The 19,326-nt window shown below is 44.6% G+C and overlaps 1 protein-coding gene across 1 annotated transcript in view; it reads right to left on the bottom strand.

Moving 5' to 3' along the window:
- Nucleotides 1-373: 373 nt before the first annotated feature.
- The window catches only part of KIF3C (kinesin family member 3C), a 43,230-nt gene continuing 24,277 nt past the window's right edge, over nt 374-19,326 (bottom strand). Inside the window, exons 2-8 of the mRNA XM_069973204.1 lie at nt 9,570-9,671; nt 7,878-8,000; nt 7,663-7,781; nt 7,428-7,544; nt 6,528-6,645; nt 6,150-6,325; nt 374-5,471 (exon numbers count right to left, since the gene is read on the bottom strand). Coding sequence (XP_069829305.1) covers nt 5,378-5,471; nt 6,150-6,325; nt 6,528-6,645; nt 7,428-7,544; nt 7,663-7,781; nt 7,878-8,000; nt 9,570-9,671 — 849 coding nt within the window. The 3' untranslated portion in view covers nt 374-5,377. The remainder of the gene's footprint in view (nt 5,472-6,149; nt 6,326-6,527; nt 6,646-7,427; nt 7,545-7,662; nt 7,782-7,877; nt 8,001-9,569; nt 9,672-19,326) is intronic.

Consider the following 19,326-nt stretch of genomic DNA (forward strand, 5'->3'; position numbering starts at 1 on the left):
AACAGCATAGCCTAAAAATTTTTGGCATATGTTTATATAGGGATCTAAATTATAAAAAAATTCTCATAAACTCATGAACTGCATATGTGCTCGAAACATATAGGTAGATACAGCTATGTCATACTACTACTTTCACTCGATACATCACTCGAAATGCATCTGCATGTTTATAGTGATCTATATATCTTTGAATCTGAATCTGTGGATGAGAACTGTATAGCCCGAAATGCGTCAGATTATGTAAATGTTATATACCCATGAGTAAGAAATGACGCACCATACAAAACACGCAGGACAGCGGAGTACAACGTTTATCATTTCTTTATTGATCATGTGGAGGGCGCGCTGTCCGGCGCGCCGCTGTGTTAGGTCAAGCAAATATGACAGCTGTCAATCAAAAGCCAAAAGCAGGGAAGGTCTCCCCCCTCCCCACCGTATGTATATATAATATATATCTATATATGTATATGTCTTGTATACAGTACTCATATATATATATAGTGACATTGCTGTATACCACCATACACGTCCGGTTACTTTCTCAGTCTATCTAGAAACAACAATCAGGGAATTGATAAGAGGGTGCCAAACACTCAACTAAGTGTAACTGGTGTCCACACATCCCGGGAAACACTCACATATTGCACTTATCTAGGTCAACACTAACAACAATCCCAGTGCTGGGGCCCCGGCCACTTATATACAACCAGAAATCTTACCATGGCCATAGACTTTAGAGAGACGTCTGCCCCTCATGGACGGTCGGCGCCTTCAAGATTCAACAGTTCTCTTTCTTTTTGCCCCATGATCTTTTTCAGGTCCTACAACTTGGCCCAGAAGAACGTTGGCCATAAAGTTCATCTTAATAGCGCCACCTACATTTTCATGGTCAGCCAAGGAGCCCAAGAACATCTCAAGTATGTCAACCAAGACGTTCCATTTATTTATCGTAATGGGCCAGATTGGACCGCGGGCATGTGAAGAGTTCCCTGGAAAAAGTCAGGTCATCCAATCTGGTAGGCTTCAGTCTCTTGTCTATGGACGGTCCATGAGGATGAGTATGGGTTTGCTGGAGTGTATTGTGGGGGATGTTGTATATGAATTTGTGATAGTGTCTTAGTCATGAGAAGATCATTATGGAGTAGATAGTAGTGCACCGATATGATGTGAGGACTGGTAACCAGTTGCCTGTTTCTGGTATAGAAGGGGGGTCTCTATAGAACCTTAAACTGTAAAATTGCCTTACCCCTTAATCGGGTGTGACCAGAAGCTTATACCCCAAATGACACATTATATACTGGGCATATGTATGGGCTCTGTTGTGTTATCAATGCTGTGGATATGAAGGGTCACATACAGCTTGGGTCATGGTTCCTTTCTGTGTGTGACAACTTTGTGGTACAGGAATGAAGAGGGAACACAGTGCTCTATAAGAGTGAGAGGTCAATGCTTGCCCCTGACCGATGGGCAAATGTGGATGACCACCTTGTAATACCGTGCAATATCGATTGAAGTCCAAAGGAATGCAAACATTAAACTTGAGGAAACCCTAGATAAAAAATTTCTGATGTGGAGGTGTCTAAGCTAGAACCATCTCAGCCAACCAACACTTTCAAAACTTTTTTCTTCTTAGCATGGAGGAGATATTCACGACCTCCAATGATTTTGGATAACACTATGTTGTATTCTCAAGTCCCATCCAGAGCTGCATTCACAGTTCTGCAATCTACATCTCACTGTAGTCCTCTACCTTTATTTACTGAGCATGTTCTACATTAGGGGCCAGGATCTTGGCTAAGCTGTTAGGGATGTGTTGGTCAGGAAAGTGCTGAGGAATGGCAGAATCGTTAATGCAGCTCTGGATATGACTGGAATGATAAGATGAATTAATGTTACTCAATATTATATTCGGTCTAAAGTTCCCCTCAAAGAAATGTCGCTGTTTATAGCCAGAACTTCATTGGGTCCCACTCTGAGGTTGGACCATATTTTTGTCCAGTGTCTCAATGATGCATATTGTTCTATATTGTTACCAGCACACTGCATATACATATTCATCAATAGTCTATATACATCTTCCTAGTGTTGTTCAACATGAAGTGGCTTCTTCCTACAACTTGGAAAGCATGACATGGTTTTCACTTTGAGGGTCATATGATTAGAAGAGACGGGTCATGCAGCATTGATTCAGAAAACCACAATATTGCCAAGGGACTGTTGCCTCCACATACAAAATCCTGCCTCACCACATGGGGTCAGTGCAGTGGTGCAGATCCAGGGTAGCAAATCCTGGGTGTCCAGGTAGACCTCTACCAAAACTCTTAGAGGCATGAGACATGAAGGGCACCTTGATGATCTCTTGCATCAGGACCACTGAATCTCACCCAAACGCCCTGTGATGAGATCAGGACAAGATACATAATAAAAGGTTATGCTTCATCCCAGTGGCAGCCAACGAGTCAGCTATTCATTATGTTGTTAAGTTCCCCACTTAAGTTGTTAAGTTGTTGTTAAGTTCCCCACCTCTAAGCTGCATTTAGTTATATCAATAGTTGGTCCATCTTTAAAAAGTTGGAAAAAAAGTATTGCTTGTGCTTGGGAATTGTTCTCCTCGTCATGTAATAATGAGATATATCAGACTAAAGTGCCGCATCATAGCAGTAGAAGGCAAGGGCATGAGGATTTATGCAGACAACACCCCTCCATGAAAACCAGAGCGCTATGGAGAAGATTATAATCTCTTCCTGTGTATGGATCTGTTAGTCCCTTTTCTAACTGGAGTTTGTATCTAAGTGATGGAGCAGCGTGTGGCTATGGATGGTAAGGGTGTTATAAATATGTATATATGAAAAGTGCTCAATGCAGACGTTTGGCTGAAGAAGAGATAAAAAGGAGACTCTGGAAAATGAGCCAAAGCGAGGTAAGTGAGTAAGGCTGAGTAATAATAAATCCTATAGAAATATTCATACTCGATGAACAGGAACCGCTAAGGGGTCCTCACTGACCTCTATAAATTGGAGCTGCTTTGTCAATTACTGTAGTGAAAACCCAGACGAGTCTGGCAAAAACTAGATGTGTCTTCATATGGATCTGCCAGTCCACTGTCTCGCTAAGGGATTGTGTCCATGGAGTGGAGCAGCGTGTGGCTTTGTATGATAAGTGTGCTAAAAATACATGTATCTAAGCCCTGCTGGCAAACAAAGTGCACAATGCAGACACTTAGCTGAACAAGACATGGAGATACAGAGGAGACATCTAAAAGTAAGAGCCAAAGCACAGTAGGGTGAGTAATGATGATCTAGGATGATCTGTTCATAGACAGTGAACAGGAACTGCTGTGAAGTCCTCACTGACCCCTATAACTTGTAGCTACTCTGTATGTGCTTTGGAACAGATACAACTTGTGCAGATATTCTAAATGATGGTTGGTCATGTCTTCTTATAGCTCTATCAGTCCAGTGTCTAGCTACGAATTGTGTCTGAGATGAAGGAATGTACCTCTATCAATGATATAGGTTCTATAAGTACACAAAGTGCCCAATGCAGATACATAGCTGAACAAGAGATATGGAGGAGACATTTCAAAGTAAGAACCCAAGCAGAGTAATGGAGTGAGGGTGAGTAATGATGATCTAGGATGATCTGTTCAAAGACAATGAACAGGAACTGCTGTGGGGTCCTCATTGACCCCTATAACCTGTAGCTACACTGTATGTGCTTTGGAACAGATACAACTCGTACAGATATTCTGAATGATGGCCAGTCATGTCGCCTTCTAGATCAGTCAGTCCAGTGCCTAGTTGGAGATTGTGTTTATGAGATGAAGGAAGGTACCGCTATCGATGATATACAGTAGGTTCTGTAAATACAGATATCAAAGCCCTGCAGTGAGACACTTAGCTGAACAAGAGATATAGAGGAGACATTTGAAAACAAAAGCCAAAGCAGAGTCATAGACTGACGCTGAGTATATGGGGTCCTTACTGACCCCTGTATATTGTAGCTACTCAGTATATGACTGTGGTGCAGATAAAACTCGTACAGATATTTTGAATGATGACCAGGCATGCTGTAGGTCTTCAGTTTACTCAATGTTGTAGATTTTTTTGTGACTGCATAGAAAGAGATTATTGCACAATATTGTACACGAAATTCAAGATCATTGTAGGATTTTCACCTTTTGTGTAAGTCCTGGCAATATCTTTGTTTAGGAATGGGACATGGGAACCTATCTACCCATCACACCAAAGGAACTTTTTGTATAGTGGTTAAACCTTGCTAATTGCATAAAAAACATCAACTTCAAGTAATAAAAAAAAGGATAAAGTTGTTTCATCATTTCTGCTTTAAATGTGCATACAGCTTGTTTACTCCATGCTGCTTACTAGACCGTTATAGATGTACACCGAACATTGTGTTCTGGTGGGAGATGCTGCCCCCCCCTGCTCCTCCATAAACACAGCATTTCTCAGTTACACCGATTCACTGAAAGATGTCAGGATGCCCCAGCACAGTCCTGTTCCTTGTGAAAGATGAATGCTTTTCAACTGCAATATGTAGACGTCATTGTCCTCCTGAACTCCCAAAAAACTAAGGTGGTGAGTCACGAAAGAGGAAGCAACATGGCAAAAACAGGCATTGGCAACATTCCAGTTGGTCGAACAAAGACCGAGCATGACTTATGACATTTCGAAAATGGTAACTCTCCACGGTGCTGAAGATATAGACCTACCCACGGGGAGTGCCACCCGTTCAACCCTCAACTCTGAATCCTTGTACCTGAAGGCCAATGTCACGAGTGGTGGAGAAAAGAAGCCTTTGAGATAAGGCACTGGCGTTTTCACGTGTGAGCTGCAGAGTTTGTAAGGATTTGTAAGCAAGAGAAGAGCCGTGTGTGCTTCGATACACAAACTATCTGAGGAAGGACAGTGCTGAGAATCGTTCTAGATCAGTGAAATATAAACAGTTGCCTAGCTGCTGGATTTGCAGAGTAAGTCCATACTGAGTCATCATTGGTATGTCCTTCAAACATCAAGAGAACCAACCCTCGGGAGGCTGTCATGAGTTTCCTTGTTTTTACAAGCTTGTGGATCCATCAAAATCTGTTTCCGAGAATTGGTTGTAAGGTGACAGTGTCGGAATCCAGCAGTGCGGACCGTTTACAGGTTAATAAATTAAATAAATATGTTAATCTCTTAAATTAAAAGAAAAAAGTAGTCTTCACGTCTTCCACCACTGAGGTCTTATCTCCAGGCACATTTAAGCAAAGGATCAACAAGGGGTTAAAAACCCAAATCCTCTTCTCCGTCTGTTGGAAGCAAAGCCTGGCATACAGGGTAATGTGCGTGGGTAGAGCTTTCAAGGAAGGTGCTGAGCATCACTCATGAGTGGGAGAGAGCGGGCGCCGCTGGCTACTCGATGACAAGGAGATATGGGTGGTCGAAGACGGCAAGGGCTTTGGCTGTTGACACCTGGAAATAGAGGAATTAGTTTTAGTTCATAGGGAAAAGAATCCTAGTAGTTGTGACTTCTGGGTCCCACCTATCGAAAAAATGGGCGTCCTCTGCTTATTCATTTTACATGTGACTAGTGCAGACCTTCTAAGCATGCCTCAATGGTGCTAGCTGCCCTCTATAACAGTATCAACCACACAGTGCTTCTCAATGTGCCAGCCACAAACTGCCCTCCAAAACAGTGCCACTCGGAATGGGACAAATTCCTCCATCATAACTGTTCAAGCCACACAGTGCCTTTTATAACAGTGTAAGTCACATAATAAACCCCTATATAAGTACCACCCACACAGTGCTTCACCTGAATAGTGCCAGATACACTGTGTCCACCATAACTGTGCCAGCCATCTATTCCCCCATATAATAATGCAAGCTATGCCACGCTAGACAACCGCACAATGGCCCTCATATTAGTGCTAGCCACACAGTGACCACTATATAGCTGATAACCGCATATTGTCCCCATAACAGTGCCAGGAAGAGAATAGTAAATAGACCTGCCCTCTAACAACAGCATTTGTTTTTCATGTCTGTGCCCAATATTTGGGGGCCACATGGTGTATACCCCTGATATAGTGTAATGTACAGTATATATAAAATAGGCTGGGTGTGAAATCCAAAGAAAGATTTACTCACCAAGACCTGGACTTCCTGACCCGAGCGGCAGCTGGACGCTCCAAAAGACTATCAAGACGAATCAATCTCTCAAGGTGAAGAGCCCGTGGGTCCTGTTCTGCTCGATCCTTGGAAAAGTCCATCTCAAAGACAGTGGGTGGAGTCAAGTCCAACTCAAGAAACATGATGTTTTCAGCCTGGGGAATCAAGACAGAATTTACTGTAACTATCAAGTACAAATATCACTCTGGTACTTGTCCAACTAGAAGAACACCACCACTACTAATCTACCTATTCCAAACAATACAGAAGTGAACTCAATCTCTGCCCCCTGGAGAAGTTTAAAAGTCAACATGGAAAGGATTGTATAGAAACTACTGATTGAATGAGGTTACTTACCCGATACCTCGGATGGTAGCCCATCACCATGGCAACCCGGGCATACTGGCTGATGGGCCTTTTGTACCCTACGGCCGATGATGGACGTCTCTTCATTGTGCTTCCACCTCCACTTCCACTGTGGAAAGGCCCATATCATGTTAGCTTTGAACTAGGTTATCATCACGTTTGTCTCATTTTAACATGTAAAGCATTGCTGGAACCGTATGGTGATCCAAGCACATACATAAAATCGTATATATAGCTCTCAATTGTTTTGACTCCTCCTCTTCCCCTCTGTAGCTCATAATAAGCTCTGCTACATCAGCATTACCCATCAGCATCACTTGCCTAACTAACCCAGCTGTGCTTGATCACCATCATCCAACAATCTTTACACCTCACTCCCGATACTGTAACCACATTTCCTTTTGTTTGAGAAAACGCTGGGACTTCCAGCGGCAAGAGGGGGGGCTGATTCTCATACGTATTTCATGCATTAGTACTTTATTTGATTTTATGAGGATGGAGGACTTAGTCAACAGCTAGACGTGTAATAACTGGCTGCTTGAGAACTGCTGGGACTTCTACTGCGAGAGAGGAACAATACTGATTTACTTAGTTTCCCTGGTAGTTCCACCCATGCTGAAAAGTGAATTGGAACCAAGTTCTAGGTTCAAGTCAAGAGTTTATAGACTGTTACTTATAACAACCATATATCTCATAAGCTAGAGTTACCCGTTGCCAGCTACGTTCCTCAATCCTAACCAAAGTTCTAGGAAAAGTGGTTCCTGTGGGTGACGTCAAGTTGGTTCTAAGAGGAGTTAGAGAACCATACCCCTACGCTGTGTCTGGCCTCTATGATGCAGTAATATTCTCTGATGGTCTTAGATCTACTGGAGGGATATTGAGGAAACTTACTTTCCTGGGGGAACTAGAGGCTGAAATTTCCACTGGTCCTCTTCTGCATCGTAGTAGAGCCGGTTCATGATCTTGTTCTTTTCTTCTGGAGGAATAAAATTTTCGATGATCAGATACCTGGTGATAAAGCAATAGAAAGAAGGCAAGTTAGGTTCTAAGACGTTCTCTTAAAGGAAAGCTCTACAATTTAAAGCAGAAGTAGGTTAGACGTGTGTATGACACCCTGTAGACTCACTTGTACTTCAGTTCCCGCGTCTGCTCATTTTGGGCCTGCTCTAGGTCCTGCCTCACCCGTACATACTCGTCGTGCTGGTCCTGGATCTCTCCCTTCACAGCCTGTAACTTGGCATAGAGCTGGAGGAAGAACATAGAACATAAATGTCCTAATTCCAGATTACCCGAATTACACAAGGTGGATCTTCGTCATGGCTTTCAAGAGTTATGTGTCACCTTTTTCAGTTTCTTGGTCTTCATCTCGACCTCTTGTTGTAGAGACGTGTATGTCCCTCTCAGCTCCACCGTTTCCTCATCTCTCAGGAGCACTTGTTGCTGAATCTCACGTTCCCGGCGTTTCTGGGAAGTGGAAGATAATTTGTCAATGGCTAATAATAATATTATAATAGACTTCTAAATCTTAATCCCCATCTTCCAGCCTGAAACAAAAGAAAGTCATTTGCTTTTTGGACACAGTAATTTGTTGGCAGCAGTGACTCCACATTGGGATGGAGTCAGGTGTTGGCCTTCTACCAAGATGGCAATGAGAGCCTTTTAGGTATCGTAATTACCAACTCGATAAGAATTGGGATATAGTAGCATTAGTGAATATTTTCCCAGCTTTATATACAGTACACAGGCTATGGATACATGCCTCGGAGCTTCTGAAAGACGTGATGCTTGGATTTCCCACTACAACAGGGTGTGATTCCCCTTAGATTTTTTTTCTTCTTCTGGAGATGGATTTTCAGTAACTGTTTGATGAACATCATCTTTTCTAGAATCCCCATACATATAAAAGATTAGCAAAGCTGAACTGATGAAGCCAAACGGCCCCCCCCCCCCCCATCAACAGGAATTGTGACCCCCTACAGCAGGTATGGGGAACCTTTGGCCCTCCAGCTGTTGCAAAACTACAATACCCATCATGCCCGGACAGCCGAAGATAAAGCTTCGGCAGTCCGGGCATGATGGGAATTGTAGTTTTGCAACAGCTGGAGGGCCAAGGGTTTCCCATCCCTGCCCTATAGTAACACCCCTGACTGTGGGCCAAACCTTCTGCCACTGATAAATTCACATGACTTACGTGTAAGGGTCTTATTATACAAAGCGGTTTTTAACGATTAATGATCAATGATCGCAAATGATGGTAGTTAGTTACAATCGTTACTGTGATTGGTTACTCCATCTGATCCCACCAAATGAACAAACAATGGCATTACACTGAACAATTAGCGAACGAATGTGGAATTACAGCCAATGATTAACAATCAGCCCAAAAGATGCGATCAACGACACACAAACCATTTTTGATCATTGCCTTCATTCACACCTGATAATTATCGTTTAAATTCAAACAATATAATGATTTTCCGCAAGATAATCGTCCTGTGTAATAGGAGTGCGGGCATCTATGTAGTCATATTCCCATCTCAGAATGTTATCCCCATCCACCGCTTAGGTTACATCATGCTGAGCAGTGGGGTCAGCAATGTTTGCGAGCTCCATAGACAATGAATGCAGCTCAGGCCGTGGACCGTCAGTTTGTTGGGAAACATTTCACCTCCATCTTATGCATTGGTGAGGGTCCCAGCCATGGATAGGGGGTAACATACTGAGATAGCAGCCCTTTACACACTTTATAATAATAAACATGACGCTCTCGAAATGCCAGGACTTTCTGCTGTGAGAGGGGAACTATTTCCAATGATATTACATGTATTAGTAATTTACTCTCTTACTAGGGTGGTAATGATGAGATAGTAGTGTAAGTGCTGGGACTTCCCACTGTGAGAGAGGAGAACTTCACATGGATGTTTTACGCATTAGGACCCTGAGACGTTGGGGTCCCTCCTACTAACCGTATCACCTATAGCAATGTCTTCTGTGTGGATTAAACATCAGCCGTGGACGTTGTCCTTGTCTCACCTGTTCGGCGATCTCCTGTCTCTTGATCTCCAGCATCTTCTGCTGCTCGTTGGTATGGTCCATAATGGTCTTTCCACCAATGAGAAGTTTGCTCTCCATCGCCTGTGTCTCAACAAAAATACAGAAGAGTCAATTAGAAGGACATTTCTTCTCTGCGTTATCAATATATAAAGATTTATACTGTGTCGCACCTGTCTACAACCGAGGTCATACAATTGCATCCAGTCTTGACAATGCTCGGTGAGCTAAACCGCACATGCACCTCAGAATGATACATTATACACAGCTAGTCCTGTCTATAGGCAATGCTCTGTGAGCTCTACAGGACCCCAGACTGATACATTGTACATAGCTAGCCCTGTCTATAGACAATGCTCTGTGAGCTCTACAGCCTGGACCCCAGACTGATACATTGTACATAGCTAGTCCTGTCTATAGACAATGCTCTGTGAGCTCTACAGCCTGGACCCCAGACTGATGCATTGTACATAGCTAGTCCTGTCTATAGACAATGCTCTGTGAGCTCTACAGCCTGGACTCCAGACTGATACATTGTACATAGCTAGTCCTGTTTATAGACAATGCTCTGTGAGCTCTACAGCCCGCACTCCAGATACATTGTACATAGCTAGTCCTGTCTATAGACAATGCTCTGTGAGCTCTACAGCCTGCACCCCAGACTGATACATTGTACATAGCTAGTCCTGTCTATAGACAATGCTCTGTGAGCTTTACAGCCTGGGCTCCAGACTGATTCATTATTCATAGCTAGTCCTGTCCATAGACAATGCTCTGTGAGCTCTTCAGCCTGGACTCCAAATACATTGTACATAGCTAGTCCTGTCCATAGACAATGCTCTGTGAGCTCTTCAGCCTGGACTCCAGGTGCATGGCTAGTCCTGCTCTCAGCTGAGAAGTGATACAATTGTATCCAGTGTAGACAATGCTCTGTGAGGTACAGGTGTGTATGTGTGTGATAATGGGGGCCTCTGTTCCCGGGTTCCATCACCCGTAGCCCCTTCCTCTGTATATATCAGGAGACCAGCAGAATGGACTGTGCCTATAATACAGGAGCGGCTGACGTCTGCTATAGTCAGAGGACTGGGCTCAGCTGCTGCAGAACTGACACCCCCTCCCTGTTCAGTCTCTCCGCACAGGTTTATGGCCTGAAGCTTCATATTTTCCCAGCCCAGACCTGGGGTCCCCAGGGACAGACAGACATACGAGCGCTATCATTGGCTATAATAATAGCTGCAGCGTATCTGTGCAGTGCATTATCATCTATAATTCATGGCCCGCTGATGGGGAGCCGAGCTCTACATGTACTACAGGAACATAGGACACAGGAGACGCACAGAGCACTATGTATACAATGGATGGCGCACAGGCAGAGCAGGATGTGGTGTAATGGCTGCCAGGGCCTGGATCATATAGGAGGTCAGCTCTGTACACACCCTACTAGTATAACTGCAGATCCTCACTATATATATATATATATATATATATATATAGATCCTATATCATCACTGGCGGCCCCTAGTGCCAACCCGGTCAGCAGGGGCCCCAGAAGTGGATTGAGAGTAGAAATACAAAAAATGTACCAAATCTTTGCATATGCCCAGGTGCACAGTAAATCCAGCTTTATGGTGCATTTACGCTGTGTTCTGCACTTTTAAAAAGTTTAGACAATGCTCTGTGAGCTCTACAGCCCGGACTCCAGATACATTGTACATAGCTAGTCCTGTCTATAGACAATGCTCTGTGAGCTCTACAGCCCGGACTCCAGATACATTGTACATAGCTAGTCCTGTCTATAGACAATGCTCTGTGAGCTCTACAGCCTAGAATCCAGATGATACATTGTACATAGCTAGTCCTGTCTATAGACAATGCTCTGTGAGCTCTACAGCCTGGACCCCAGATACATTGTACATAGCTAGTCCTGTCTATAGACAATGCTCTGTGAGCTCTACAGCCTGGACCCCAGACTGATACATTGTACACAGCTAGTCCTGTCTATAGACAATGCTCTGTGAGCTCTACAGCCTGGACCCCAGATACATTGTACATCGCTAGTCCTGTCTATAGACAATGCTCTGTGAGCTCTACAGCCTGGACCCCAGATACATTGTACATAGCTAGTCCTGTCTATAGACAATGCTCTGTGAGCTCTACAGCCCGGACTCCAGATAAATTGTACATAGCTAGTCCTGTCTATAGACAATGCTCTGTGAGCTCTACAGCCTAGAATCCAGACTGATACATTGTACACAGCTAGTCCTGTCTATAGACAATGCTCTGTGAGCTCTACAGCCTGGAATCCAGATGATACATTGTACATAGCTAGTCCTGTCTATAGACAATGCTCTGTGAGCTCTACAGCCTGGACCCCAGATACATTGTACATCACTAGTCCTGTCTATAGACAATGCTCTGTGAGCTCTACAGCCTGGACCCCAGATACATTGTACATCGCTAGTCCTGTCTATAGACAATGCTCTGTGAGCTCTAAAGCCTGGACCCCAGATACAGTGTACATAGCTAGTCCTGTCTATAGACAATGCTCTGTGAGCTCTACAGCCTGGACCCCAGATACATTGTACATCGCTAGTCCTGTCCATAGACAATGCTCTGTGAGCTCTACAGCCTGTACTCCACATACATTGTACATAGCTAGTCCTGTCTATAGACAATGCTCTGTGAGCTCTACAGCAGTAATTTTCAACCAGTGTGCCGTGGGGAAAGTTCCCCAAACTATGGTGCCCCTGTGAAACAGGAGAAAACAATGGGGGAGAGAAACCTGGGGATGGGGGAGAGAAACAGCGGAGATAAGCAGGGGGGAGAGAAGTTTGGTGGAGAGAAGCAGGGGGAAGAGAAGCATGGGGGAGAGAAGCAGGGGAGAGAAGTATGGTGGAGAGAAGCAGGGGAGAGAAGTATGGTGGAGAGAAGTATGGTGGAGAGAAGCACAGGGGGGAGAAGAAAACAGGCCCAGGTTTCACACTGAGTGAGTATAAATGCATTTAGAATCTATATTATTAACTATATGTATAATGTGTACTGTTTTAGTGCCTTTTTGGTTGGTGGTGTGCCCCGGGATTTTTTAAGTATAAAAAGTGTGCCGCGGCTCAAAAGAGGTTGAAAAATCACTGCTATAGACAATGCTCTGTGAGCTCTACAGCCTGGACCCCAGACTGATACATTGTACATAGCTAGTCCTGTCTATAGACAACGCTCTGTGAGCAGGGGTGATTCTAGCCTCTCTGCTGCCCGAGGCGAACTATAGGATGACGCCCCCCCCCCCCCCCCCCCCGGTCAATCCGCCCACATTATAATCCACTACTGCCCCCCCCCCCCCCAACTGCTGTCCCCAACAAACATAATGTTTGGTCCCTTGCTGCACAAAGGATGTCAGGAGCTAATCCTATAGGAGAAGTCCCAGCAGCACAGAGGATGTCAGGAGAGGAGGGTGCTGATCTTTTAGGAGATGGACCCCCTCTTCCCCCCTTATAGATGGACCCCCTCTTCCCCCCCTTATAGATGGTCCCCTCTCCCTTATAGATGGTCCCCCTCTCCCCCCCCCCTTATAGATGGTCCCCCTCTCCCCCCCCCCCTTATAGATGGTCCCCCTCTCCCCCCCCCCCTTATAGATGGTCCCCCTCTCCCCCTCCCTTATAGATGGTCCCCCTCTTCCCTCTCCCTTATATATGGTCCCCCCCCCTGAAACAAAAACAAAAAATAGCACACAACTCACCTGCCATCCGTTCCCCCGTCGAGCCTCTCTGGTCTGGTCCCGGCTGATGTGCGGCTGCCCGGGGTGTCCCGTCCTGTCCCCGGCAGCGCGCGCATCAGAGAGCTCCCCGTGCGCCTGTGGCTGTGACTTCCAGTGCACAGGGAGCTCTCTGATGCGCGCGCTGCCGGAGACAGGATGGGACACCTCCGGCAGCCACACATCAGCCGGGGGACTAAAGGCTGCATTCCCACGTTCCGTGGAATGTCGGTACCGGAGACCCCCGCGCCCGGACAGCATCTGTAATTAGATGCTGGGAGCAGGGGAGACTGTATTCATAAGCGCCGCGCTGTAGTAACAGCACCGCGTGGCTGATTCATTACACCGCGGCGCTTATGAATACAGTCTCCCCCGCTCCCAGCATCTAATTACAGATGCTGTCCGGGCGCGGGGGTCTCTGATACATGGTACAAGACTGATATTACCAATAATACCAGTATACAGGAAATATTATCACCGCCATACTGTTACTAAACAAATCCTGTTTACTGAGACCAATATTGCCAATATTACCAGTACACAAGGGGAAATATTACCGCCACACCACAACCATCACCACCATATTGTTACTGACCAAATCCAGTATACTAAATCCAATAAAATACAGTACCAGATAACAAGTAACAAATAATACCACCTCATACTGACTAACACCACCGCTGCTACTGAATATAATCCTCTGTACATAGACCAATATCACTTCATACAGTCATATAGAGGTGGACGCACTGTACACAGGATCTATACACCATATACATTACAGTGCAGTTATATCAAGTGACTCACAGGGGACGTCTTCTCTGATCGGAGTTTTTCCCTTTTCATCTTCTCCATCTGTTGTGGGCGATTTTGAGGACTTCTCTGGGCCACGAATCCACAGAATCTGCCAGACAGACATATTAGGCTCCTCACACTGACACCATCATCTCTCTAAAAACTGCACATCTGTACTGTCCCCTTTACACCCTCATTTAGTAGGTAGCCCTGACACTATGTGACCCCCCTTAAAGTACATGCCCCCCTCTGTGCATGCCCTATTGTATACACCCCCCATGTAGTCCACCTTATAGATGGCCCCCAATGTTTCCCCCTTATAGATGGCCCCCTGTGTTGTCCCTCTTATAGATGCCCCCCATGTTATCCCCCATATAGATGGCCCCCCATTTTATCCCCCTTACAGATGCCCCCATGTTGTCCCCTCCTCCTGCCCCTTTATCACCATACTACTACCCCTTTCATCCTCCTGCCCCTCCATCATCATACTACTACCCCTTTCATCCTCCTGCCCTTTCATAATCATACTTCAAACACCTCCATCATAATACTACCACCCCCTTCATCCTCCTGCCCTTTCATCATCATACCACTACACCCTTCATCATCCTCTTGTTCCTTAATCATCATACCACTACACCCTTCATCATCCTCTTGTTCCTTAATCATCATACCACTACACCCTTCATCATCCTCTTGTTCCTTAATCATCATACCACTACACCCTCATCATCATACCACTACACCCCCATCATCCTCTTGTTCCATCATCATACCACTACACCCCCCCATCATCCTCATGTTTCATCATCATACCACTACACCCCCATCATCCTCTTGTTCCATCATCATCATACCACTACACCCCCATCATCCTCTTGTTCCATCATCTTACCACTACATCCCCATCATCATCATACCACTACACCCCCCATCATCCTCTTGTTCCTTCATCATACCACTACACCCCCATCAATCTCTTGTTCCATCATCATACCACTACACCCCCCATCATCCTCTTGTTCCATCATACCACTACACCCCTATCATCCTCTTGTTCCATCATACCACTACACCCCCATCATCCTCTTGTTTCATCATCATCAAACCACTACACCCCCCATCATCCTCTTGTTCCATCATACCACTACACCCCCCATCATCCTCTTGTTCCATCATCATCATCATACCACTACACCCCCCATCATCCTCTTGTTCCATCATCATCATACCACTACACCCCCCATCATCCTCTTGTTCCACCATCATACCACTACACCCCCCATCATCCTCTTGTTCCATCATCATCATCATCATCATACCACTACACCCCCCATCATCCTCTTGTTCCATCATCATACCACTATACCCCCCATCATCCTCTTGTTCCACCACCATACCACTACACCCCCCATCATCCTCTTGTTCCACCACCATACCACTACACCCCCATCATCCTCTTGTTCCACCACCATACCACTATACCCCCCATCATCCTCTTGTTCCACCACCACACCACTACACCCCCCCTCATTCTCTTGTTCCACTACCATACCACTATACCCCCCATCATCCTCTTGTTCCATCATCATACCACTACACCCCCATCATCCTCTTGTTCCACCACCATACCACTATACCCCCCATCATCCTCTTGTTCCATCATCATACCACTACACCCCCCCTCATCCTCTTGTTCCACCACCATACCACTATACCCCCCATCATCCTCTTGTTCCATCATCATACCACTACACCCCCATCATCCTCTTGTTCCACCACCATACCACTACACCCCCCCATCATACTCTTGTTCCACCATCATACCACTACACCCCCATCATCCTCTTGTTCCACCACCATACCACTACACCCCCCCATCATACTCTTGTTCCACCATCATACCACTACACCCCCCATCATCCTCTTGTTTCACCACCATACCACTACACCCCCCATCATCCTCTTGTTTCACCACCATACCACTACACCCCCATCATCCTCTTGTTCCACCACCATACCACTACACCCCCCATCATGCCCTTTAAAACAAAAAAATCTTTACTCACCTGAATGGTTCCTCTAGTCGTCTTGTCACGCGCGCTGGCGGGCTTACCACGGCTGGGGGCGGGGCTTCCAGCGGAGGGGGCGGAGCTTCGCGAGACCTGTTTTTTTTGCCCTCAAGTTGCTCCCAGCCCCGCAAGTCAGCCGGGGGCCGTCCCAGCCTCCTCTTGTGATCGCAGGCAAAACATTGCTTGCGGTCACAAGAAGGAGTGGGATGGGAGCGGTACAGTGGCAGTACAGTAGCGGCCCGGTCGCGGCGACCGCTGCGACCGTGGTAGCTACGCCACTGAATGCCGCCCCCATGATAACAGCTGGTGGCGCCGCCTGAGGCAGACGACTCAGGTCGCCTCATCATTGCGGCGCCACTGTCTGTGAGCTCTACAGGACCCCAGACTGATACATTGTACATAGCTAGTCCTGTCTATAAGCAATGCTCTTTGAGCCCTTCAGCCTGGACTCCAGATGATACATTGTACATAGCTAGTCCTGTCTATAGACAATACTCTGTGAGCTCTACAGCCTGGACTCCACATACATTGTACATAGCTAGTCCTGTCTATAGACAATGCTCTGTGAGCTCTACAGCCTGGACCCCAGACTGATACATTGTACATAGCTAGTCCTGTCTATAGACAACGCTCTGTGAGCTCTACAGGACCCCAGACTGATACATTGTACATAGCTAGTCCTGTCTATAGACAATGCTCTGTGAGCTCTACAGCCTGGACCACAGACTTTACATTGTTCCCATTCACTAACATTGAAAACAGGTAGAAATTGAGACAGAAAGTTTATTAGAAAGTTGTAGAAGTTTCCATTTATAGAGGAGACATTGGGAAGCGTGATGCTGCTGGGCTTTGTGTATGTAATATACAGGAAACTTCCGGCACAGCCGCCTCCAGGAGTGATTCCCACTGTATGATAAGGAGCAGTAGTCTATTATAAGCATATTACAATCCGCCTCCATCAGATCCATCCACTGACATCATAACCTCCTCACTTATAGAATGTTGTGTATAAATAGGTTTAATGCCAAGTCCTCCGTCACAATGGCCGCAGATCGCAGGATTAAGTGAATAATTCAATGTCCACTCATAGGAGCAGATGTAAGATGTGCCGGGGGACAGTATCATGGAGTGCGGAGGAGCGGATGACCATCTCCTCAAGAGCCAGTCACATCGTAGGGGAGGGAGGGTGGATGGCTGGAACCGATCCAACCACTAATGGACGAGAGGCTGACAATGACAGAGGTCACAGCTCTCGCCTTCACTCCATTATTACAGCTCAATATCAGGAAGATTACCGAATAATGTCTCATTCCAGAGTGTTGTATCATCAAATCCAGAAAATGAGAAAGTCACAGACGATATCGTCATCACTGAGACAGGAGGCGACCGTGATAAACGTGCTATAAAATACAAGGCCCATATGTACAGACATCTACAATGTTACTTAGCCCTATATACAAGAATATAACTACTATAATACTGCTCCTATATACAGGAATATAACTACTATAATACTGCCCCTATATACAGGAATATAACTACTATAATACTGCCCCCTATATATACAAGAATATAACTACTATAATACTGCCCCCTATATATACAAGAATATAACTACTATAATACTGCTCCTATATACAGGAATATAACTACTATAATACTGCTCCTATATACAGGAATATAACTACTATAATACTGCTCCTATATACAGGAATATAACTACTATAATACTGCTCCTATATACAGGGATATACTACTATAATACTGCTCCCTATATACAAGAATATACTACTATAATACTGCCCCTATATACAGGGATATAACTACTATAATACTGCTCCTATATACAGGGATATAACTACTATAATACTGCTCCTATATACAGGGATATAACTACTATAATACTGCTCCTATATACAGGAATATACTACTATAATACTGCTCCTATATACAGTAATATACTACTATTATACTGCCCCTATATACAAGAATATAACTACTATAATACTGCTCCTATATACAGGAATATAACTACTATAATACTGCTCCTATATACAGGGATATAACTACTATAATACTGCTCCTATATACAGGGATATAACTACTATAATACTGCTCCTATATACAGGGATATAACTACTATAATACTGCCCCTATATACAGGAATATAACTACTATAATACTGCTCCTATATACAGGAATATAACTACTATAATACTGCTCCTATATACAGGAATATACTACTATAATACTGCTCCTATATACAGGGATATAACTACTATAATACTGCCCCTATATACAGGAATATAACTACTATAGTACTGCTCCTATATACAGGAATATAACTACTATAATACTGCTCCTATATACAGGGATATAACTACTATAATACTGCTCCTATATACAGGAATATACTACTATAATACTGCTCCTATATACAGGGATATAACTACTATAGTACTGCTCCTATATACAGGAATATAACTACTATAATACTGCTCCTATATACAGGGATATAACTACTATAATACTGCTCCTATATACAGGAATATACTACTATAATACTGCTCCTATATACAGGGATATAACTACTATAATACTGCTCCTATAAACAGTCATGGCCAAAAGTTTTGAGAATGATACAAATATTAATTTTTATAAAGTCTACTGCTTCAGTTTTTAAAATGGCAATTTGCATATACTCCAGAGTGTTATAAAGAGGGATCAGCTTATCAGCAATTACTTGCACAGTCAATATTTACCTAGGAAATGAACTTTATCCCTTAAAAACACATTTCACCATCATTGCAGCCCTGCCTTACAAGGAGCAGCTGACATCTTTCAGTGATTGCTCCAGTAACACAGGTGTGGGTGTTGATGAGGACAGGGCTGGAGATCAATCTGTCATGATTAAGTAAGAATGACACCACTGGACACTTTAAAAGGAGGCTGGTGCTTGGCATCATTGTTTCTCTTCTGTTAACCATGGTTATCTCTAAAGATACACGTGCAGTCATCATTGCACTGCACAAAAATGGCCTAACAGGGAAGAGTATCGCAGCTAGAAAGATTGCACCTCAGTCAACAATCTATCGCATCATCAAGAACTTCAAGGAGAGAGGTT

The sequence above is a fragment of the Dendropsophus ebraccatus genome, chromosome 6, assembly GCF_027789765.1.
Source record: "Dendropsophus ebraccatus isolate aDenEbr1 chromosome 6, aDenEbr1.pat, whole genome shotgun sequence".
Classification (NCBI taxonomy): Eukaryota; Metazoa; Chordata; class Amphibia; order Anura; family Hylidae; genus Dendropsophus; species Dendropsophus ebraccatus.